This window comes from Indicator indicator, chromosome 12 (genome assembly GCF_027791375.1).
Source record: "Indicator indicator isolate 239-I01 chromosome 12, UM_Iind_1.1, whole genome shotgun sequence".
Taxonomy (NCBI): domain Eukaryota; kingdom Metazoa; phylum Chordata; class Aves; order Piciformes; family Indicatoridae; genus Indicator; species Indicator indicator.
Window position 1 is genome coordinate 448,332 of NC_072021.1, and position 24,298 is coordinate 472,629.

The following is a 24,298-nucleotide window of genomic DNA, read 5'->3' on the forward strand; positions in this document are numbered from 1 at the left end:
GGGTTGCGGGCGCGTGTGCGGCGCGAGGATGCGGGTCAAGGTGCTGAGCCGCAACCCCGACGACTACGTGCGCGAGACCAAGCTGGACCTGCAGCGCGGTGAGCGGCCGAGGGTGGCGGAGGAGTGGAAAGCAGGAAGGCAGGCAAGCAAGCGCTGGGGGGGCTGTCAGCCCACCCCGCTGTTGAGCTGCCGAGCCCCTGGCGGAGGGTGTCAGCCAGCTGAGAGCTGTCGAGCCCCTGGCGGGCTGGGGTCTTCACTCCCTCCCACCGCCGGGCCGGTCGGCGGAGGAGGAGAAGGTGGCGGCGGCAATCACGTCACCTTGCGCGTGTGTGGCCCGTCCCCGTTGCTCAGCCGGCCGCGAGGCGCTGGGCAGGCCGTGTGGCTCTGCCTCATACTCCGGCTTCTGACCCGGCTGCCCAGCGGCTGCCGGTCCCAGGCGGGGGTGTGTCTGTGTGGTAGTCGTCCGCAGAGGAAGGCGCTCGCTGCCCCGCCAGCGGGCTTGGTGGCTGCGGAAACTCCGCTCCGGGCTCGCCAGAGCGTGGCCTGGAAACGCTTCAGCGCGGAGCTGGGGGGTTAGTCACCATTCTGGTACACCGAGTGGAGGTTTAGTGTTACCTAGGTTACTCTTGACAATCATTTGCGCTTACTGCTGTTTCTTGCCTGGTTTCAACAGCTTTTTCTGCTTCTTGCATATCCCTCCTTAAAACTGGCAAAAATCTTGTAAATTTACGACTTTGTAGCTGCAGCGGCATCTGGTAGGTGGGATGATGAATTCCATGCTCTGCTCTGTGCACCCTCCATAGAACTGTTGTTGCACAGTCATCTAGCTTCGCCTCTAACATCGACATGATATTTAGTTTCTTTCTAGTGTCAGACGTGAAGTTTGTAAAATGCTCTTTCTGACAAAGTAGTGAAACGAGTGAGTCTCATTTCTGAGCCAGGGCTGGCTTTCAGCAGACTGAGCACAAAGAGAGCTAGGTTGCCTCTTTGCATGTCCATGTAGCTGTGTGTTCCTTTCTGTGTGTTCCAATTTAGTGTTAGGAGCTTGTGGCGTGTTTAATTCTTTTTTTGTGGTAGCTCTTGTCTTTTTAAAAATAATAGAAGATACCTGCAACTTGCAGTTCATTCTCTATTTTACCTTCCCCTGAAAAAGACATAAAATAATTTTGGAGTTATTTCAGACTTTATTAACTTAACTTGTTAGATGAACTTACTAATGACCTCACAGACCAATGGCAGAACAGTAGGAGCAGGAAAAATCAGAAGTGTTGCAGAAATCTCTCGTGGCAGAAAAATCCAAGAGAAGAGCTTCTGAGTTCACTTTACCTTGAACTATACTACGTACCATGATTTTCTAATGTGTATTTTACTCTTATTGCAGTTCCCAGAAACTATGACCCTGCACTGCATCCATTCGAGGTCCCAAGAGAGTACACAAGGGCTCTGAATGCAGCTAAGCTAGAACGTGTGTTTGCAAAACCGTTTCTCAGCTCACTTGATGGCCACAGAGATGGAGTTAATTGCATGGCCAAACATCCAAAGAGTTTGTCAACAGTGCTGTCTGGAGCTTGTGATGGAGAGGTAAGCTGCAGTTACAAACCACAACAAACAAGGTACCTTTCTTCCTTTTTTTTCTTTTCTTTCTTTTTTTTTTTTTTTTTTGGGTGTTTGGGGTTTTTTTGTTGGTGTGTTGTTTTTTTTTTTTTTCTCCCCTTGAGAAGTTAAACTGCTGCAGAGTAATAAGATTTCCAAAGTCAGATGAGCTAGGGGGAAGAGGCACATAACCAGAAACTTTTTTGAATCCTAATTTTTCATATTACTGAAGAGGTGCCAGCCCTGTCTTTGATCATTTTACATAAATATTACAAGTAGCAAGCAAGGATACTTTAAGTGGAGTCAGCTGCAGAAAAAAATGGCCTCTTTTCTGTCTTCTGTGCCCTCTCTCACCCTGACATTGTCCATTTCATGGTTCTCCTGTATTTTAACACCATCTTCTGGGTAGCTGCTTGCTTTCTGCTTGTTATAGTTACTGCAGGTATCATGGAGCAGTGTAAGGAAGATTAACCTTTTCAGAGAGGAGGGGAATATATTTGTGTGAAATGTTGGCCAGTTTTCTTAGCTACTGGTAGAGCAGATAAACTACTGGCTACTGCAAATACTAATATAAAAACTGACCTCCTTTTTGTTATTCAAATGGGCCCAAAACCTCTGTGAGAGGTGGGTATCTGTATAAAATGTAGTACAGCAACTGGAAACATTCTGTCATTTCCAAAGGCTATTGCCTTAAGCTTTTCTCTTTAGAGGGGCATTTTTTTCTAAAATCATCACTGCTGTTGCCTTTTAGCAGGAATTCTAGTTTGAAGATGGGGGGAAAAGCAAAAATACAGTAAGTGTGCAGCTTGGGTTGGGGGAAGGGGCATGAAAGAAAGAGCTGCACCTTTTTTTTTTCCCCAGGAAGGGAGTAATTAAGTAGGGTTAACATAAACTTTGGCCAGTGTTCGAGCCAGGTCTGCCGTTTCGTTACAAAATGTGTAATCCCTTCATACTTGAGTTGTGGGCTTGTAGAAAACTGAAATAACAAGAGAAACTCCTCTGGTTTGCACAGGTTAAAATCTGGAACTTGACCAAGCGACAATGCATTCGTACTATCCAAGCCCACGAGGGCTTTGTTCGAGGCATGTGCGCTCGCTTCTGCGGCATGTCCTTCTTCACTGTAAGTAGAATGGCTCTGCCTGGTGCAGTGTAGCCTGTTCACCATCTGTTTGCCAGTCAGCATATTATCCTCTGCCATGCAAGAGATAAATACTGTATGAATACATTTATTCAATTTGTCAGTGAACATGACAATTCTGTTTCTGAAGAATTTTTTTTTTTATGGTGCTGTGTTCTGGAAGTTAAGAATATGGAAGGGATAAATACCAGAAAATTGCTAACAAATGCTCATGTAATTAAAACTTGAGTAATTCATGAAAGTAGCAGATTATGTTCATTGAAGGATGTGCAGACAATTTAAAAAAGCAGCCATTTGCCATATACTGTGATTAAAGATAAACTGATTAAGTCAAGATAGTTCCGTGCCAGTTGTTACTAGTTCCGTGCCAGTTGTTACTAGTTCCGTGCCAGTTGTTACTAGTTCCATGCCAGTTGTTACTAGTTCCATGCCAGTTGTTACTAGTTCCATGCCAGTTGTTACTATAAACCACAACTAATTCAGTAACATGTAAACCATTTGAAAATAATACGTGTTCCTGTTGGCATTAAAACAATTCTGGGATGATGCAATAAAAAAATTAGTTTTGAAGAGTGTCCTGAGATTTTGCTTCTTTTGAGCTAGACACTGAAGAAGTTCACTGCTATATAAGCAAGTTCACTGCTGTACATCCATCTTTCCTGAAGCACCACAGCAGGTCATAAGGACAGTAGTTAGGATGGAGGGGAAGTCATGGCAAAAATTTCTGAGTGACTCCAAATTAGAATCCTCTTTTGAGAATCCCTCTGCCTGAAAATTAAACGAAGGGAAGAAAACTGTAGTAGTGCTGCCAGGAGAGGAAGTTAAACTTGAAGAGCATTTTTTTGACCATTATGCCTGATTCAGGTCACTGCACAGCCATTTAAAAGCTTGTGCTAGCATAGTGGAAGAGGTAGTGTGGCATTAGGAGCAGACAACTCGAGCACCTGGGGTGGAAAGTACCTTTTGACTGCTTACATGCATATCAAAATGACTTGCAGAAGTTAACTTGCATTTTAGGATGCCATTTGGTTAAGAATCACAAAATGCAGCATTGAAAAATAGTCACCATCCCAGCTCACATTTTCCCTATTTGACCCTGGGAGTGTATCTCTTTTGGAAACTGGGAAAGATATGTGGATTGGAATAAAACCAGTTGAATAGGTGAAGGAAGGGTGGCGGTGGTGGAGAAAACAGTGGTGAGTAGGTAGTTTAGTCATCTCCTTTACCGAGCAGACAGATCCCCAGACAGTCTCTGAACAGCAGCTGCTTGGGAAGCCAGCCTCTGCCTCCCCTTTGCTCTACTCCCTGAGGTTTTAATTGCTGAGCATGGTGTTACATGGTATGGAACACTCCTTTGGCCAGTTCAGGTCATCTCTCATGCCTGCATCCCCTCCCTTTCTGTTGCCCACACCTAGCCTGTATTCTGCTGGGGCAGGCAGGGGTGATGACTGACGAAGTTGGGGGAACTGATGCCTTGACACTACAAACACTGTTCAGCAACAGCCAAGGCATTGGCTAAAACAGTCCTGATACAAGGCACCATATGGGCTGCTATGAAGAATGTTAACTCCATTCCAGTCAGATGATGTATGTGTAGATTCTCATTTCCTAGTGGAAAAATGACAAGGAGAACTAATCTTCAGCTTGGAGGTCTAGAAGGGATGTGTGACTAGGCAGAAGAGAGTGATTCTCTGTGTCATAGATCATTCCCTTTTGAAGGCTACCTGTACTGAAGCGCAAAGCACGCACAGTAGGAAAACCAGAATATATTTACATAAAACTGTACATGCTTTCTACAATATTTCCAGGTTGGTGATGACAAAACTGTGAAGCAGTGGAAAATGGAGAGCCCAGAATATGGAGAGGAGGAAGAACCTATTCATACAATTCTTGGAAAGGTAGTAAATCTAAGTTTTGATTTTCCCACATCCCTTCTTTTCAGTTAATTTTGAACCAATTCGTAACTATCTTTTAAAGGAAGAGAGGGCAATAGTTTGGTATCACCTGTTATCATAATGGGTTGTAAGGTGATGGCAATACACTTTATTACTTCTAAAGTATGTTGAAGTTTTCACTATATTTAGCTTGCATGTAACCAAAAGGGAATATCTCAAATGCCACCAGAGACTGCCCGACTCTGTCTCTACTAATAATTCCTTTCCTGTGAACCAGTCAGATCATTCTGTAGTCTCCCTGTCTTCAGATGTGTGTTGTCTGCATTAAATAATTTTCTTTTCATGCTTCTACCTTGCAGCCATTCAATATAAAATTTTAACTAATTTATTTTTGACAAAAGCAGACTAAAAATACGTCAGCACTTCAAGTTTGTGAGTTTGTTTGAAGAACAACATTAAATCCCTATTTTTAAATAGCTATTTTGAAACTCTTTCATTGTAATGTCTGTAGACTGCTCATGTCTGCTCAGGTCCTCACTGAAAATTTGTAGTTGTGTACTTAAAAATCCCCACTTGCTGTAAAGCCAGCCAGGACATTGCAAGTGGGCTTGTAATGACTCCATTGGAAATAAAAAAAATGCAGACATGCACATTAAATGAGTACACAGAAAGCTAGTCTGTTATCTAAGGGTGCATCTTACAAGATTTGATTTCTGGTACCAGAGGTGACTTGCTTTACAGTCATATAAATGAATGAATACATGACAGACTTTTTGTGCAATGACTTGTTGATCTTTGTTGTGACAGAACATACTTGCATATTTATGTATACAATTGTTTTGTAAATAGCTTTGTTGTTCTTTGTTTTTCTTTTAAAGACAGTGTATACAGGAATTGATCACCACTGGAAGGATGCAGTTTTTGCCACTTGTGGCCAACAAGTGGACATTTGGGATGAGCAAAGGACAAGTCCCATGTGTTCTCTAACATGGGGTTTTGATAGCATAAGCAGTGTAAAATTTAATCCCATTGAGGTAATGTTTCTGTTATATATTGCAAATCACTATTTTTCTTGATCAGTGTAAGGTCTAGACTCTATCAACACCATCTTTAACAGCTTCTTCCAAAGTTAGATTTGGATATGTGTTATTTATGGGGATGTATACACATTTTTATGGCTATATGGATATATAGCTATGGGGATGTACACATTTAGTTTTATGGCTATATTGCTTTGGAATATAACACTGTATATTTTAATCTTTTTTCTTTTTATCTCTCTTAGTGGGGGAGAAGAGGAAGAAGAATAGGGCCTTCTCTGTTCTGCCCACAGCTATACATATGCCCTACCTCAATCATACAGTGAGCAGTTAGGTGGCTGTGGAGCTCTTACCTGTTCCATTACTGTACTCCCTTTGATCAAGACATCTCCCCATCTCCCTGGGAAAAACAATTACATTTGATCTTCTTAAGCAGTTCCTATATACCTCTTGGCTGGGCTGAGTCTGTAGCTGAAGTGTTCATGAGGAACTGCTTGTTACTTTTGAAACAGAGAGGACTGGGTGACAGGGGAAGCTATTTACAATGTTTGTGCTGAATAATGAGCTGCACATAAAGAACAATTAACAGATCCTTGTTCAGTCAAGGAAATATATTTAGCTATCAGCTTTGTGAAACAGGTTAGGAATCTAATGTTAACTGTTAACCATACTCTAGAAGTATGGAGGAGACCACACACATGGGTTTTCTTTTTCCTTTTTTTTTTTTTTTTTTTCCAGACATACCTTTTGGGAAGCTGTGCTTCTGACAGAAATATTGTGCTGTATGATATGAGAAAGTCAACTCCGTTAAAGAAGGTAATCTTTGTCTTTTTAACAGAAGCATACAGCACTAATAATTGTACTAAATACATAAATAGTCTGTAACCATTGGTGATGAGAAAGGCAAGCTCTGAACTGTGGATTCACTTGAGTTTTCATCCTCTAATTTGGAGTCTTTTAAGGGATTTGAATTAATGTTAGGATTTAAACCTTGCAGAGTTAGAGGAGCCCTTTCCTGCATTCAGATGGGCTGTCGTGCTTGCTCTGTTGTGATTCTTGATGAAGTGCCTGACCTGACAGCAATTTCACCACAAGAACTTTATGTTCCTGCATTGCATTCTGTCTCTGTATTTATTTTTAAATTGTTATCCTTCGTGCTAGAAGGAAACAAGGTAACTTCTAAGGTGTTTCCTTTCCACCCTTAGAGAGCCTTGCTCTGCATTGGACAAGAGGTTTTCCTTTTTCATGGAGACAAACCCTTCCATATGCACCTAGTATAAGCAGTCAGAGTTGCAGCCCCATCAAAATTGTATTTATACGTGGAATTCACCAGTGTCCTGCCTCTGTGGATTGAAATCTTAAGTTTTAAAGAATGACGGATAAGAGGGTAAGATGCTGCCGAAGTGCAAAATAAAGACTAGTCTACAAAGAGCTGGGAAAAGATGAAGGGAACTCCTGCTACATTTTATTACAAGTCAGTACCCTTTAAAACTCAGTCATTCTCGTGCAGCCCCTATGGTCACAGGAAAGCTTAGAGCGTTTTAAAGGTAGACTTCAGCATTTAAACAGCTGACAGGAACTGTTGTTCCTTTTGCTTGTAACATTTGTAGCAGTTCACTTCACCCAAATACCTTGTAGGTGGTAAAGGAGGACAGATTCATTATTTGGGTGATCTGGTTTTGCATTCAAGTAAGCTCAAAATCTCCAGGCTGACACACTGTAAGCAAGTGCTCACAGTTAAAATAGATTAACTAAGATAGCCAAGTCTTCAGGGACATGACAACCTGGATTTGTCTTGATAAGGACTTTTTCTTATGGAATTACTTAAGTGTATCCACAGTTGATTTAAAAAACAGTGTCAGATGGCTCTGCTGCAGGTTTAGATAGTTCTGAAATGCCATTATTTACATACCTAAAGTATTTAAATCACTTCCAGCCCAGGTTGCCTTACACATTTGTTACAGAATGTAACTATAGCCATACAGAGAATCCTTTTCTTAGGCACTGTTTTAACTCCAGCTGCCACTGCTGAAATATACTGAATGCTTGAAAATTTGGGTAAAATACAGTGAAGCAAGACGTGGAGCAGGGACTTTGACCAAACATGACCAGTTTTGAAAAAAAAAAAAACCTTCTTTCCTGTCTCCCCTTCTCCCACAGAGGCCCAGCTGCCCTCCAAGATGGAGGCATCAGATACAGAGCTTCTTAATGCCTCTTGTCTAGTCTTCTGTTAGTAAAGTAGAAGGGTCTTACTAGGCTGTCATCAACTGCCTTCCTCCCACTGCAAGGCAAACTGGCCTCTCTGTAGCTCTCTGTTTCCTAGAAGGAAGCAAATCTTTGTGAACATGCAGTAAATGATTCACTGCCGAAACAGTGATAGTGGTGAGTAAACTACAACACAGTGACTTCTGCATACATTGCTTTTAGCACTTCAACAAGAAATGGCAGCTGTCCTGGGGAGTTCATGAACTGCAATTAGAGATAAGATAGTGAAAAGGTAGTAATAACTTGGAGAACATCAAATGTGTTCCAGTCACTTAGCAAGTGCTGGTTCACAGCATCGATTAATGATTATATCCCTTGAAATAACCATTTCATTAAATGTTCTTAGAGGTTGCTTAACTAAGGGTTCCTGTAAATATCATGGAGAAGTTAAACTCTTCAGAAGTTCCAGGTTGGTCTGTTGACCTCCTTGGTTTGCTTCTTACAGGCTCCTATGGTTTATCTCTTAAAGGACCACTTAGAAGAATTTGCTTCTGAGATGACTTACAGGGGAAGATTTAATTGCCATGTAGCATAAATCAGTGAGTGTCTTAAAGTGCTCATAAAGCACTTCCTGTCCCTCATAAGGGACAGGAAGTTCTTGAGTTCCAGTTCTAACATTGTTATGTCACTATTCCCTGCCATAGTTCTGTGTCTAGGCTTGCGTCCAGGGATGTGGGAAGCTTTGAACTGTAGCAAGTATTTTACTACCTATAAGAAGGTAGCAGTGTGTAAATAACTATCTTTCAGGTTATCTTGAACATGAGGACAAATACACTGTGTTGGAACCCCATGGAAGCTTATGTTTTCACAGCAGCCAATGAAGATTACAAGTAAGTGTGACCTTGTTTTTTGATAATCCTGATCATGCTGTGTTTTAATGTTTATCTTGATGATCTGCCATCATGCTAAAAGAAATTTTTTAAATACTTAAACTTTAAATTCAAATCACTTAAGTGATAACCTCGAGAATGACAGACTTAGTGATTTTTATATTTTTTAATGAATTGCTAGAAGCCTGCCTCTTTTGTAACTTTCAACCAGACCTGGAGAATAAGTCCTATTGATCCAGTCTGAGGCAATACAATGTGTATTTTCTTGTCAGCTCTTCTGAAGCTTAATATATTGTAACGAGAATATTTATTAAAGAAAATCATCTTTTGTGGAACATTTTTGGAGACTGCAGTACTTATCCTTTCAATGTCTCAGAATGTTTTTGTTTTTTTTACTTTTGGACAATACTATGTGTGAATAGCCAATCTCACCCTGAAAAAGCTGTCTCCTCAAAACTAGGTCACTGCAAAATGTGCTCCATATCCTTTTTTTTTATTTCAGGAAGCTGGTGATCTAACAATAGATCACTGTTTTATTCTAGAACATAGGGATTTTATCACTTATTTTAAGGCTGTTTTTCCTAGGAAATGGAATCTGGCCCAGGCATTGAAAATGGGTGTTGTGTCATACTGCTTTTCACCTGTGTTTGGTATGGTATGGTAAGGCTCCCAGGCTACCTAGTAGGTCGAGAGAGGTTCTCCTGCCCCTCTACTCTGGTGAGGCCACATCTCAAATACTGTGTCTAGTTCTGGGCCCCTCAGTTTATGAAGGACCACAGGGAACTGCTTGAGAGAGTCCAGCACAGAGCCACAGAAGTGATTAAGGGAGTGGAACATCTTCCTTATGAGGAGAGACTGAGGGAGCTGGGGCTCTTTAGCTTGGGGAGGAGGAGCTCATTCATGTTAAGTATGTGAAGGCTGAGTGCCAAGAGGCTGGAGCCAGGCTCTGCTCAGTGATGCCCAATGACAGCACAAGGGGCAGTGGGTGGAAGCTGAGACATAAGAAGTTCCATGGAAACGTGAGGAAAACTTTTTTCACTGTGAGGGTGGTGGAACACTGGAACAGGCTGCCCAGGGGGGTTGTAGAGTTTCCCTCTCTGGAGATACTCCAAACCTGCCTGGATACCTTCTTTGTGTGACCTGGTAGAGGGGATCTTGCTCTGGCAGGGGGGTTGGACTGGATGATGTTTTGTGATTCCTTCCAGTGCCTAACATTCTGTAATTCTGTGATACGGGGTAGTGATTTTGAATATGATGCCTGCATACTTTTTCATGGGGAGTTTAGAAAGAAAAAACAATACTTGCCAGTAAACTTTTGAATAAGAGACATTGAATTAATTCCACTTTTGCATCCTTCTGCCGTAAGGAGTGTGAGAAACCTGCTAAATCTTGTATTTGAATGCATTGTTTAATGGAACTGTTGTATCTTAAGCAGGCTTTATTAAACCCTGTCTGTAAAAGCACCTTTGCTTATTGGTGCTAGGCAGGTTAATGATCTGCTTAGTTACTATGCCTTGCTGTGTATCAGTGGGCTCGTTGGTTCAAAGGGGGTACATGTGGATCTGATCTGAGCTTTGAAGTGCTTTAGAGCAAACCAGCTGTGATCCAACATCTGTGTGTCTGCTTTGAGTATAATGTGATAGTGTGCTCTGCTGAACTAGTCACCATGTACTGAAGGACCAAGCTTCCCTTAGGCTCCTGTGTTGCCTGGCCCCAAGATGGTTAGGCAGTAGGCAAGGATGCCACCCAATGGGAATTTCACAGTAGACTGAATTACTGGGAGTTCCCAGTATGGGAATATCCAGAAACTTTGCAGAGTTAATAGGCTTGCCAATACTTCAGAGCTGCTTGTCCATGTTCAGATTATATACTTGTATCTGAAGGTGAGTAAAGGAGGACATAGGTCCTCCCATGGTTGGAGAAAAGCTTGGTCAGTGACCCATGAACAGCTGATGAAGGGAATAGTGGAGACTGTCTTAGCTCTTTGACATCACTTTAACATCACAGGCTACTACTGTTCTTTGACAGTAAGCAAGAAACCTAGGTCTGATCCAGGGACTAAAGCCTCTGACTCATAAGCCTTTTTCAGGCCCTAAACAATGCCTTGCTCTTCCTTGTGAGCAGTTTTAAAGAGACCCGTCTGCACTGTGGCTCTGTCCTTATGTGTAGTGTGTGTCTGATTAACTCTTCAGCAAAAATGTGTTTGTTCAGGAGTTGTTAAGACATTAAGCTCCTGCTGTGTTCCTCTTCCAGCTTGTACACTTTCGATATGCGCTACCTTGAGTCACCTATGAGGGTGCATATGGATCATGTGTCTGCTGTTCTGGATGTGGATTATTCACCCACTGGGAAGGAATTTGTCTCTGCCAGCTTTGATAAGTCCATCCGCATTTTTCCTGTAGACAAAGGTCACAGCAGGTGAGTGATTTTGCACCTTTCTCTCTTGCTGTCCTTCATTCCTCAGGATTCTGAACTCATTCATTAACATCTTCATTGGGACATTCACTTCCTGGGAATGTTGAAATCTTACTCTCTCTAGCTGGAGACTGAGAGGTGGTATAAATGGAGAGGTGATTCTGGTGGTGTATTAGAGGAGCATTTGCACTTAATGGCTAGCAGGATTTAGGCAGTTTTGGGTTAAAATTACAGTGGATTATTGTTCTTGGGTGTACTTTTGTATTTTACCAAAATTAATTATTTCCTAGTTTTTACATCCCCTTGTACTATATCTGTCACCATTTAAGTTTGCAGTGCCTTATAGCATTGTAGCATTTGGTTTTTGAGGGCCTTGCCTCCATCCTAAATGGATCATTAAGGCATTATGTGAAAAGCATTGTTGTGTGAATTCCTCTGTCTGGGACAGTTCTGTGATCTGTTTCACCCTGCTTATTACCTTTTGTTCATTATTTTTCAAACCAGGTTTTCATTCATGTGACAATGCTTTGTACACAGTAAACTTTGAATTAGTTTTTCCCTTAAGATTTCATAAGGCAGTGTATTAAATATTTCACTGAAGTTCAGATTACATCTCCTGTGTCTCTGTTACTATTTTTTTCTAGTTTGATGAAAATTTGAAGCAAGTTATCAGATCTGTCAGGCATCATTTCTTCTTCATAAGCCTACCTTCATTATTCTCAATTCTTCCTCTTTTTTATTCTTTATTCTTGATTTTATTTTACTATTAGTTACCTTCACCTCCAACCTCAGGTCTCCCCTCCCCCCTCCCCTCCCAAAGTTGCTACTGGGTCGATGTATGCACAGTGTAACTATTTATGTGTTCTTAGATTGCATTAAAAATTGAGAGGGGCTGTTTACATTTTCCTTTATATCTAATGTACAGTTAGTTTTCATTTTCTTCCTGTCTTGCAATAATACTTTAAATGTAATTATGTATTTCAGCTCTTTTGTGGGTTTATTTTGTTTGTTTGTTTTTATTTATTTGAAGTTCTTGTATTATTAAACTTCATGGTTAACTTTGGGAGGGGAGAAGGCTTTGAGGAGACCTTATTGTGGCCTTCTGGTATCTGAAGGGGGCTACAAGAAAGGTGGGGAGGGACTTTTTAGGGTGTCAGGTAGTGATAGGACTGGGGGGAATGGAACAAAACTAGAAGTGGGTAGATTTAGATTTAGATTGGATGTTAGGAAGAAGCTCTTCCCATGAGGGTGGTGAGACACTGGAATGGGTTGCTCATGGAGGTGTTGGCAGCCCCATCCCTGGAAGCTTTTGAGACCAGGCTGGATGTGGCTCTGGGCAACCTGCTCTAGTTTGAGGTGTCTCTGCCCATGGCAGGAAGGTTGGAACTAGATGATCCTTGAGGTCCCTTCCAACTCTGACAATTCTATGGCTCTATGAGTAGTGTGCATATCCCAGTGTATACCTGTGGCATGTTTTGCCCAAAGAGTTAATCTGTAACTATTTACTGTAATTTCTATGAAAGCACTTGTTTAAAGAGCATTTTAGGTGGTCCTTTATCAGTCTAACCATCACAGTTCATTTATCTCTCTATAGATTTAAGATTAGCACAGTGTTTAAAAAAAAAAGAAAATAAAAAAAATAACAAAAGTGGAAAAAAAAATTGCCTTGAACAGAATGCTGTCTATTTGAAAGATAATGGTGGGAAAAGTGATGCTAGATCCTTTTAAAAATGTTTCCCTTTGTTTTAGGGAGGTGTATCATACAAAACGAATGCAGCATGTCATCACTGTGAAATGGACTTCAGATAACAAATACATCCTGTGTGGCTCAGATGAGATGAATATTCGTCTGTGGAAAGCTAATGCTTCTGAGAAACTGGGAGTGGTAAGAGTTGCCTTTTTTTTTTTTTTTTTTGTGCTTGGGAGGTTTTGTTGCCTTTACAACTGTCTAACCTACCAAACTTCTAAAATTGTTTCTAAGGAGAAAATGTAAAATCGTTTGTATTTAATGTGAAACCTAGGACACATAGTATAGATGGACATGAAAATGATCAAGGGGCTGGAGCACCTCTGCTACCAGGACAGGCTGAGGGTGCTGTGGTTGTTCAGCCTGGAGAAGAGAAGGCTCTGGGGAGACCTAATAGTGGCCTTGCAGTACCTGAAGGGGGCTACAAGAAGGCTGCAGAAGGAATGTTTGCAAAGACCTGCAGTGATAGGAAGAGGGACAATGGTTTGAAATGAGAGAAGAGCAGATGTAGGTTGGACGTTAGGAGGAAGCTCTTTAACCATGAGGGTGCTGGAACACTTCAACAGCCTGCCTGGGGAGGCATCCCTGGAGATACTCAAGGTCAGGCTGGACAAGCAGAGCAACCTGATCTAGTGGAGGATGTCCCTGCTGACTGCAGGGGGGTTGGACTAGATGACCTTTTAAGGTCCTTTCAAACCCAAACCATTGTATGATTTTGTTGCAACTCACAGTAATCAAATTCTGTGCCTCGTTACTGCTATTCAAGGTGACTTTTTTGGTTTTTTGGCCTTGCTTAATGTTAACAATAATCATCAGTTGTGACTAAATTAGGTAATATTTCCCATCTTCGTATCTTGTGTGGAAATGTGTTCAAGCATGATGCTGTTGAATTGCTGAATTTAGTAAGACAGGAATTTCGATATTAAATTAATGACTGAAGCTGCTATTGTTGTTGTTAAGTTTTTATTTAGGGTTCTTTTTTGTGTGTGTTTTAAAAGCACTATGAAATTTCACTTTTCAGATGTTTAGGGAGTAGTTGTTGCCAAAAGACTTAAGAGTGGAATCTTTATGGCTTAATCACATTCTTGGACATACTTTGGAGACATTGCTAGGATTCAGGCAACTCTGTCAATCCTTGTTCCATCCAGCCTGGGGTAGTTCCTGTGATTCTTAAAGGTGCCACTGTTAATGGCTATTTATCAGGTTCCACTGTTTTCCCTGCTCTTCCACTCTAACTGCTGCTGCTTCTTTAGAGGGTTGGTGTTCTTATCTTGATAGGCATATGCTTGCTCATTTTAGAGATGTCCAGTTCTTCCATGGTCTGTGGCTATTTTTTGAACACTCTGAATATTCAAAGCTGAACGTTCAGTAATTGTCGGAAGCATCGGAATATCCTAAATGCATAGTTGCTTGGTCTGCTGTTTTCCTTTGCTGAGAAGATTTGATTGAATGACTCATCCAAAGATCACTGTATTTCTGATATAATGCTAACATCTTATAATACATTGTGTTTTAAGATGGGTGTTTTTGGTAGGGGTGGGTAGAAACCAGCATTCTGAAAGAGAGAAAAGTAACAATCAGAGCTTTTCCCCTTTGGTGAGTACCTAGTGGTGGTTTTAGCACTGCTGACTTCCCAGGAAGTTACAGTGAAAACATAGTGCTTATGTTGTGACTGAGGAACATTTATCCAGTTGGCAAGTTGTACTTTCTGAACTGTGGCTACCCTAGCAGCCATCAGTTCTGACAAGCATGTTTCTTTTGGTTTTTAATGTATTTGGCATTGCACTCATTATTCAAAACCAGTGAAACATTAAAGAAAGAATAAAAGTCTCTGGAGGAGCCAGAGGCATGCTGTGTCTCCACTCCACTGGCAATTAAGGCTGTGTGGGTTTACATAGGGGTAACAACTCAAATCTCTGTATTGGGCCTACTGCAGAAATGGCTTGTAAATAGTTAGAAATATTTAGGTTTTTTTAGTAAAAGTTGATTATTTATTACATAGGACTTAATTGCTGTTTTGCAGTCAGTAGATACCTAGCTCTACACGTCCAGAAGCAAAAGCCTTAGTTAAACAACACTTTCAAGATCATAGACTCATGGAATGGCTTGGGTTGTAAGGGACCTTTAAAAGTCATCTAGTCTAACTGCCTTGCCATGAGTAAGGGCATCTCCAACTAGATCAGGTTGCTTAGAGCCCTGTCCAACCTGATATTGAATGTTTCCAGGGATGGGGCAACTACTAACCTTTCTGGGCAGCATGTTCCAATGTTTCACCACCCTCATTGTAAAAAAAGTCTTCTTTCTGTCTAGATACTCCAGACTGTTCATATAATGTACATAAAATGTTGTGTGTTTCTGTTCTAGGAGACATTTGGAATGGCTGAAAAGGTAACTAGTAGGCTTCAGTGACTAGAGTAGAATTAATCTAATCAATACAAAGAAAGGGCTAGGGATTTTTTGAACAGTAATGAAAGCAATGAACCCTTAATAAAACTTCCCAAACTTGTATTGTTCTTTATTGACATGTCATAAAACACCTGCATCTGCAGTTCTTAGTGTAAATGCTCACTAACATTCCTTCTGTGAGGAACAGCTGCAAAATTTGGCAGTGTTGCATTTACAAAGTAGTTAGGAATTGGAGCTCTGGCCAGTTAAAGGACAAAACTTCTGCCTGGGAATGGTGGTGTTTCAGTAGAACTAGTGTGAGGAGTGACAGTAATGGAGCACAGGTTTGCTGCTCTCTTACAAGGTGCAGAAATAATAATAGGGTTTGAGTAAGGACTGAAAAAGATAGGAGAAAGTGGAGTCACAAGTGTTGGTTTTGACCTAGCCAAATGCATTAGCAGGAACTCTTCAAAACTGAAGTAATTGTATAGCCTTGCAGTCTGCAGTTCCATTCTGTGAGCTAAGGCTGATAACAAGCACTACCAGATACTGTGTGACATTCTTTTTGTAGTCTTTGGGGTTGTGATTCAGTGCACATGTAACATCAGCCCTTCAACTATGATTTTATGCTATCTTTCTTTTTTTGTCATCTATTTAGATGTAAAGATGAAGTAAGTTTTTTGTCTGTGGAAACAATGAGTAATGAACTTAGAAAGGTGTCTGCAGCAGAGCAATAGGGAAAAAAATAAAGACAGACAAACTTTGGTGTAGAAAACTGCAGGGATATGTCTGCATTCTAAAAATACATTATGTCTGTGCTCTGTCTGCCTTAACCTAGAAAGGCAACCTGGACAGGACAGACAAACAGCCCTTCTGTATTCTCATGCTGAATTACAGGAGTTTAACTGCACGGTACAAATCCATCTTTCTTTAAAAGGAGAATGTTACAGTAAAGGTGGTTTTAACTTCTCAATCAGGGCTCTGGAAAAATGCTTACCTGCCTTCTGCTTAGATGGGAAGAATAACCACCAGCCTCTGTTTGGAGGGAGGAGAGAGGCATGGACAGTTTACTCAAGGACACATTTTCTTGCTGCTGACAACTTGGTTGCATTTTAGAGTTCTTTTTTCCCCTCCTTTCACTCCAGGTACTTGCTGTGAAGTGCAGCTTTGGTAAAGGCATGTAATTTCTGACTCCCTCACACAGGAAGGAAGTTGCACATTTACTTTTGGAATGTATGGAAAAGAAGGGTCATACATAATTTTTCACCATGTCTTCCAGTTGTGATGTCATAAATCCTGATATATTATAGAATGGTAGTGTGGTTTGGGTTGGAAGGTCATGTAGTGCAGCCCCTCTGCAGTGAGCAGGGACATCCTCCATTAGATCAGGTATATTGTAGAGTGTTCCAGTCCCTATAAACAAAATCTCTAATCCTGCTAAATTATGCTGTTTACAACATCTTCTCCAGCTTAAAACAGTTCTTTGTGCTGACCTCTTGTAAAATGACTTGTAGGAGAGGTTGGAATTCAGGACAATACTGCAGTTTGCTTTCTGAGCTATCTGCTGTCCCTTAGCTATCTGTACCTCCCATGGCAGGGAGGTTGGAGGAGATGATCTTTGAGGTCCCTTCCAACCTAAGCCATTTGGTGATTCTGTGCTGCCTGTCATAAATAGGCATTTATTTGTCATTATGGCAAAATTAACTTTGTTATTTGTCATCATTATCATCATGTAGATGGGGGTGCACATAGGATATGGGGCATTGGTATTCATAGCAGGTACCTGCCTGTCTATATACCACAATACACATAAAAAGGGGATCAGGCTCAAACACAGCCACCTCTTCATTACATTTCCTTTTTTTCTTAATAAGATATCCTGGATGTATCTAAATTAAAGATTCACCTCCTGTCTGTAGAATCACCAAGGTTATACTAAATCAGCAGCAATTTACTCTTCTTAAATATAAGGAAAATTGCTGCATTTTAATTAAACTAAAAGCTCTTTAATTTGGATTATGTTGGCAGTTTTCTGCAGAGTGGGAACTCCTGGGATCTGCTGAGAGTGAACCAGCTATTCAGGCTGGCTCACTAGAAGGAATTTCACTTCAGAAATTGTGGGTTGAGATTGTAAAATTTACTCACTTGCCAATAGACAGAGGTCATGGTAAGCGTAAGTAAAGTAGAAGGATTTGGGTTTTATGAATACAAGGGTGTGGAGAAAAAGATTAAAAACATTGTGTATGTTTTTAATTTGCCTGAGTAAGAATTGTCTGAGCAATGAGCAACTACATCTGGTACCTGGTTTCTTTATTGTCTCAAAGGAGCAACTCCTTTGCTATGTTTTATTAATAATTGCTTTCAGACCATTGATGGTATTTTGGATCAAAATTATCTGAGTATGATAAAAGTGACCTCAAGAGTGGAGAAGAAATAGCCAGTTACTGATATCAAAGGGGGAAAAAAGCATGGACATGGTGGAATGTGTCCAGAGAAGGGCCAGGAGGATGATCAGAGGGCTGGAGCACCTTTCCTATGAGGACAGACTGAGAGAGTTGGGGCTGTTCAGTCTGGAGAAGAGGAGACCTTATTGTGGCCTTTCAGTATCTTAAGGGGACTACAAGAAGGCTGGTGAGGGGCTTTTTAGGGTGTCAGCTAGTGATAGGACTAGGGGGAATGGATCCAAGCTAGAGGAGGGTAGATTTAGATTGGATGTCAGGGAGAAGTTCTTCCCCATGAGGGTGGTGAGACTGGAACAGATTGCCCAGGGAGGTGGTAGAAGCCCCATCCCTGGAAGTTTTTAAGGCCAGAAATTTTTCTGTTTAATAAGGTGGTTTGATTTGTGACTGCCTTTTTTTTTTTTTTTTTTTTTTTTTCCCCCTTGGTTTGTGTCTGAAACTCAGGTGGTTTTATTTTTTTTTTCTTGTGAAAGTAAGAAATTAGTGAAAATAAGATATTTGTAGAGCTGAATAAATAGAAGTTGTCTGAGCTATTGTTTTGCTTTTGATACTTTAGGTGCAGGTAGTAGTGGGGGAAATAAATGTGGAGTTAGAACGTATTTTGGGCAGGAAGGTAGAAAGAAGAGGATGAGGCTTGTCCTCTATTAATATTTTAATATTTAATATTCCACAGAATGTTAGGGGTTGGAAGGGACCTGACAAGCTCATCCAGTCCAAACCCCCTGCCAGAGCAGATCACACAGGAACACATCCAGGCAGGTTTTGAAAGTCTCCAGAGATGGAGACTCCACAACCTCTCTGGGCAGCCTGCTCTCATCGTCACAGTGAAAAAGTTTTTCCTTCTGTTCATGTGGAACCTTCTCTACTCCAGCTTGCACCCATTGCCCCTTGTCCTGTCATTGGACATACCTGAACAGAGTCTGGCTCCATCCTCCTGACACTGTTCTTCACATCTTTATCACCAGGAATGAGGGCAGCCCTCAGGCTCCTCTTCTTGAAACTGAAGAGCCCCAGCTCCCTCAGCCTTTCCTCATAAGAAAGATGTTCCCCTCCCTTAATATGAACAGATTTTCTATTGTATGAAAGCTCACCAGACTGAAATGCAGCTGTAATTCCCAGAGATCTGAGCAAATCCAAAACACATAGAGGCTGATACTCCTGGTGAAGCAGTGCTTACTTTAAACAACAAGGCGGACAGAGCTTGTTTTGTGTTGATAAATAAGCATCAGGACCAAAGGCAACATGCCTAGATGAAAAAAAAAATGCTCTGTAGGTTAGCTGTCAGGAGAAGGCATTTCTCACTTTCAGTGTTGTTAGTGGTGGCTCAGAGATAACATTGAACATGGATAAAAGACTCCAGTGGTAATAGCAGCTCACCTGTTTCATGTGCTGGTGATACTAAGGTATTTTTAGCTGCCTGATGAAAGCTGGAACTCCCTGTGTGCCTTGTAGTCAAGCTAATACTTGAAATCTGGTACATGCACTGTGCTTCCTAATGGATCAAGGCACTGTGTGTGAGATTTAGGCCACCTACAGAGCTGTCTGTAAGGCTGTTCATGAAGACAACTCATTTATAGCATTTGTACTTACACTAGCTAGTGATTAAAATGCCTTCAGATCTTTGTTTCACAGCAAAAGTTGATCATCATCAGAGGTTAGGAAAGGAAGCAGAGTCTGATCAAAGAGGTTTTACTGTCAAGCTGTTTCTGTTCTCTCTTCTCTCTCTACAGCACATTTAAAATCTGATTTTTTTTTTTTTTTTCTTTTCCTCAGGGAGTAATTTCAGTTACTTTATCAGTTTCAAAGTTCAGTAATGTGTTGTGTTTTGAGCCTTGGGATCTTGTTGAAATCAACCTACTCTGTTCTGACCCTGCTGTAGTTACCACTGAAACTGTGATAGTGTTTTGTGTTTTGAGCCTTGGGATCTTGTTGAATTTGACCCACCCTATGCTGAATCTCCCCTTGCTGGAAGAAAACCATTTGAATTGAAAGTTCAAGTTTGGCTTTGTGGAGAAAATGGTGACAGTTAAATCTCTCTTCTTTAATACCCAACATGTCTATGTTTTCCCCATAGCTTGCACCACGAGAGAAAGCAGCTATGAATTACAACCAGAAGCTTAAGGAGAAGTTCCAGTATCACCCCAAGATCAGACGCATAGCTCAGCACCGGCACTTGCCCAAAAGTATCTTCTGCCAGATTAAGGAGCAGAGGATCATGAGAGAAGCTCGACGGAGAAAGTAAGTTATCCTCCTCTGGCTTTGCTTTCTCTTGGCCTTCATGAAGTGCATCCCTCCAGGGCTGTAGTAACCATGTATGGGAGTGACAGGGCTACAGTGTGTGGGATGAACGAGTGTGAGCTACTTCTAACATCTGAGGAAGTGATCGTCAGCTACTGGATTGATGAACACTTGACTATCAGGAAAATGCAGATGGCTGCCAGTGAGGGCTGGCTGCTTCCCAAAAGTGCCTTAAAAATAAGGAGCAAACACCGTGTTGGACAAAGGGAGCCACAGTGGTCTGTGAAGCATAATGTGATGCAACATTGCAGTAGAATCAAAATGGGCTGGTTTGGCTGGGCAGAGGTTTTTTTTGGCTCTGTTGGGTTTTTTTTGGCTCTGTTGGGGGTTTTTTTGGCTCTGTTGGGGGTTTTTTTTGGCTCTGTTGGGTTTTTTTTGGCTCTGTTGGGGGTTTTTTTGGCTCTGTTGGGGGTTTTTTTGGCTCTGTTGGGGTTGTTTTTGGCTCTGTTGGGGGTTGTTTTTGGCTCTGTTGGGGGTTGTTTTTGGCTCTGTTGGGGTTGTTTTTGGCTCTGTTGGGGGTTGTTTTTGGCTCTGTTGGGGGTTGTTTTTGGCTCTGTTGGGGGTTTTTTTGGCTCTGTTGGGGGTTTTTTTGGCTCTGTTGGGGGTTTTTTTGGCTCTGTTGGGGGTTTTTTTGGCTCTGTTGGGGGTTTTTTTGGCTCTGTTGGGGGTTTTTTTGGCTCTGTTGGGGGTTTTTTTTGGCTCTGTTGGGGTTTTTTTTGGCTCTGTTGGGGTTTTTTTTGGCTCTGTTGGGGTTTTTTTTGGCTCTGTTGGGGGTTTTTTTGGCTCTGTTGGGGGTTTTTTTTGGCTCTGGTGGGGGTTTTTTTTGGCTCTGGTGGGGGTTTTTTTTGGCTCTGTTGGGGGTTTTTTTTGGCTCTGTTGGGGTTTTTTTGGCTCTGTTGGGGTTTTTTTGGCTCTGGTGGGGGTTTTTTTGGCTCTGTTGGGGGTTTTTTTGGCTCTGGTGGGGTTTTTTTTGGCTCTGGTGGGGGTTTTTTTTGGCTCTGGTGGGGGTTTTTTTTGGCTCTGGTGGGGGTTTTTTTTGGCTCTGTGGGGGTTTTTTTTGGCTCTGGTGGGGGTTTTTTTGGCTCTGGTGGGGGTTTTTTTTGGCTCTGGTGGGGGTTTTTTTTGGCTCTGGTGGGGGTTTTTTTGGCTCTGGTGGGGGTTTTTTTGGCTCTGGTGGGGGTTTTTTTTGGCTCTGGTGGGGGTTTTTTTTGGCTCTGGTGGGGGTTTTTTTGGCTCTGGTGGGGGTTTTTTTGGCTCTGGTGGGGGTTTTTTTGGCTCTGGTGGGGGTTTTTTTTGGCTCTGGTGGGGGTTTTTTTTGGCTCTGGTGGGGTTTTTTTTGGCTCTGGTGGGGGTTTTTTTGGCTCTGGTGGGGGTTTTTTTTGGCTCTGGTGGGGGTTTTTTTGGCTCTGGTGGGGTTTTTTTGGCTCTGGTGGGGGTTTTTTTGGCTCTGTGGGGGTTTTTTTGGCTCTGGTGGGGGTTTTTTTGGCTCTGTTGGGGGTTTTTTTGGCTCTGTTGGGGGTTTTTTTGGCTCTGTTGGGGGTTTTTTTGGCTCTGTTGGGGGTTTTTTTGGCTCTGTTGGGGGTTTTTTTGGCTCTGTTGGGGGTTTTTTTGGCTCTGTTGGGGGTTTTTTTTGGCTCTGGTGGGGGTTTTTTTTGGCTCTGGTGGGGGTTGTTTTTGGCTCTGGTTGGGGGTTTTTTTTGGCTCTGTGGGGGTTTTTTTGGCTCTGTGGGGGTTTTTTTGGCTCTGGTGGGGGTTTTTTTGGCTCTGGTGGGGGTTTTTTTGGCTCTGGTGGGGGTTTTTTTGGCTCTGGTGGGGGTTTTTTTGGCTCTGGTGGGGGTTTTTTTGGCTCTGGTGGGGGTTTTTTTGGCTCTGGTGGGGGTTTTTTTGGCTCTGGTGGGGGTTTTTTTTGGCTCTGGTGGGGGTTTTTTTGGCTCTGTGGGGGTTTTTTTTGGCTCTGGTGGGGGTTTTTTTGGCTCTGTTGGGGGTTTTTTTTGGCTCTGGTGGGGGTTTTTTTTGGCTCTGTTGGGGGTTTTTTTTGGCTCTGGTGGGGGTTTTTTTTGGCTCTGGTGGGGGTTTTTTTTGGCTCTGGTGGGGGTTTTTTTTGGCTCTGGTGGGGGTTTTTTTGGCTCTGGTGGGGGTTTTTTTTGGCTCTGGTGGGGGTTTTTTTTGGCTCTGGTGGGGGTTTTTTTGGCTCTGGTGGGGGTTTTTTTTGGCTCTGGTGGGGGTTTTTTTTGGCTCTGGTGGGGGTTTTTTTTGGCTCTGGTGGGGGTTTTTTTTGGCTCTGGTGGGGGTTTTTTTTTGGCTCTGGTGGGGTTTTTTTGGCTCTGGTGGGGTTTTTTTGGCTCTGGTGGGGGTTTTTTTGGCTCTGGTGGGGGTTTTTTTGGCTCTGGTGGGGGTTTTTTTGGCTCTGGTGGGGGTTTTTTTGGCTCTGGTGGGGGTTTTTTTTGGCTCTGGTGGGGGTTTTTTTGGCTCTGGTGGGGGTTTTTTTTGGCTCTGGTGGGGGTTTTTTTTGGCTCTGGTGGGGGTTTTTTTGGCTCTGGTGGGGGTTTTTTTTGGCTCTGGTGGGGGGTTTTTTTGGCTCTGGTGGGGGGTTTTTTGGCTCTGGTGGGGGGTTTTTTGGCTCTGGTGGGGGTTTTTATTCATTTAGGTTTTGGTTTGGGGTGGGTTTTTTTTTTTTTTTTTTTTGTGGCTTTGGTTGGTTTGGTTAGTCATGTTGTGTTCTGGGTTTTTTTTTTTTAAAGCCAGACTCCAGGATGGGTGTTTTCCATCACCTGGATCATTGCCATATAGGAATTTCAAGGAGCAGAAGGTGTCATACTTCACTGTAGTCATGAAATTAACAGTAGCCCCAAAAGGTGGTGAGGTTTAGTCATCTTTCTCAGCTGAAAGACACTACAAACTTGAGTAGACTTGATTTAAAACTTTGGTAAATTAGCCAGTTTTATTTTCCAAGGGACAGCCCTTCTCCTCCAAGGGGGAACTACATGGCTTTTGATAAATAAAAGCAGAACAATTCTTAATTTTTTATATATTATTTAAATTATAGGCATCTCCATTAGTAGCTTAAGGGAAAACTAGTACTGGTTAAATCTTTACACTGACTCCTGAGCTTCATTTTCTTGTTTTTGTTTGTTTCTAGGGAACTGAATCGTCGTAAGCACAGCAAACCAGGATCCATACCAGTGGTGTCAGAGAGGAGGAAACACATTGTGGCAGTAGTGAAATAATTGTGCTCACCTGTACAAAATGTCACAATGAAAGAAATCTTCTGTTGCCATTTGCCTGTCTGATGTCAGTCCAAGGCCCTGTATTGCAGTGGAGTTTGGCCCTTGAGAGAAGCCAAACCATTGGTAGTTGGTGGAGGATACCTGTACTTCCAATCCTATTCCTTGGTGCCATTACTACAAAAGAAGGATGAAAGAGATTCAGATTTGTCAGAGGCAAGAAGCCTGCTCCATCAGAGTTATAAAATCAGCTGTCTTTTTTTCTGTTTGGCCTTTGTTTTACACCTAATAAAGTGAACAAGTGATCTTAAGGCAATGGACTAGATCTTGATTATTCCAACTGACAAATTTGCTGCCTCACATTTATTACAGGAAAGTGTATTTTTCTTTTTCTTCAAAAGGAATTCAGTGGGATTCTCAGCTGCATCTGTGAACAGTTCTGTTCTGACTTAAATACTACGTGACTTGACAAAACTTGAGACTGTTGAAGTTGCTGATACATAATGACATAGTTGAACAAATAGCTTTTCTCTTTAGTTTTATTTAAAACTTTTAAAATCTGGATGAAAGATGACATAAATTGTATAAAGCACAAACTTTTTGAGGTGAGATTTATGAAAAGCCCTTCTATTTTAAGTTTGTATATCATAAATAAATAAAAGCTTCCCATTCCACAAGGTAGCCCAAAGTTCTTTTACTGTTTGTCTGGGAAACAGACTTCTTCTCTTCTAGCAGAACAGAATTATCTTTTTACTGAGGATCTTAAGGTGATCAAAGTGTACCAAGGCCTTCTAGGCTGAAGGCTCTTGTACAAACACAAGATACATCATTCCCTTAAGTGTTGCTTAACATCTTCTGTACAAAAGGATTTTCTTAGTCTTTGCACTACTGTGCAGACTGTAGCTACACTCTCCCCTACCCTGAATTTATGCACAAAAAAATTTTTGTGAACTGGGATTAAAGTTTGTAGTTGAACTTTTAATTTAATCTGGCAATTGAGCACTTCCTT

The 24,298-nt window shown here is 41.8% G+C and overlaps 1 protein-coding gene across 1 annotated transcript; it reads left to right on the forward strand.

Moving 5' to 3' along the window:
* The first annotated feature begins 28 nt into the window (after window positions 1-28).
* Window positions 29-23,767, forward strand: DCAF13 (DDB1 and CUL4 associated factor 13). The gene is made up of 11 exons (XM_054385439.1): window positions 29-98; window positions 1,382-1,581; window positions 2,606-2,713; window positions 4,540-4,629; window positions 5,505-5,660; window positions 6,405-6,482; window positions 8,679-8,761; window positions 11,015-11,179; window positions 12,926-13,061; window positions 19,842-20,005; window positions 23,205-23,767. The coding sequence occupies exons 1-11, from the start codon at window positions 29-31 to the stop codon at window positions 23,290-23,292; spliced, it is 1,338 nt and encodes a 445-aa protein (XP_054241414.1). The 3' UTR covers window positions 23,293-23,767.
* The last annotated feature ends 531 nt before the right edge of the window (window positions 23,768-24,298 follow it).

Bases quoted from the DNA above. Each gene is read 5' to 3' on its own strand.
- DCAF13 (XM_054385439.1), top strand. From the start codon at position 29: ATGCGGGTCAAGGTGCTGAGCCGCAACCCCGACGACTACGTGCGCGAG. The intron at 11,180-12,925 runs GTGAGTGATTTT...CCTTTGTTTTAG, and splicing joins GTAGACAAAGGTCACAGCAG to GGAGGTGTATCATACAAAAC. The intron at 13,062-19,841 runs GTAAGAGTTGCC...TTTTCCCCATAG, and splicing joins CTTCTGAGAAACTGGGAGTG to CTTGCACCACGAGAGAAAGC.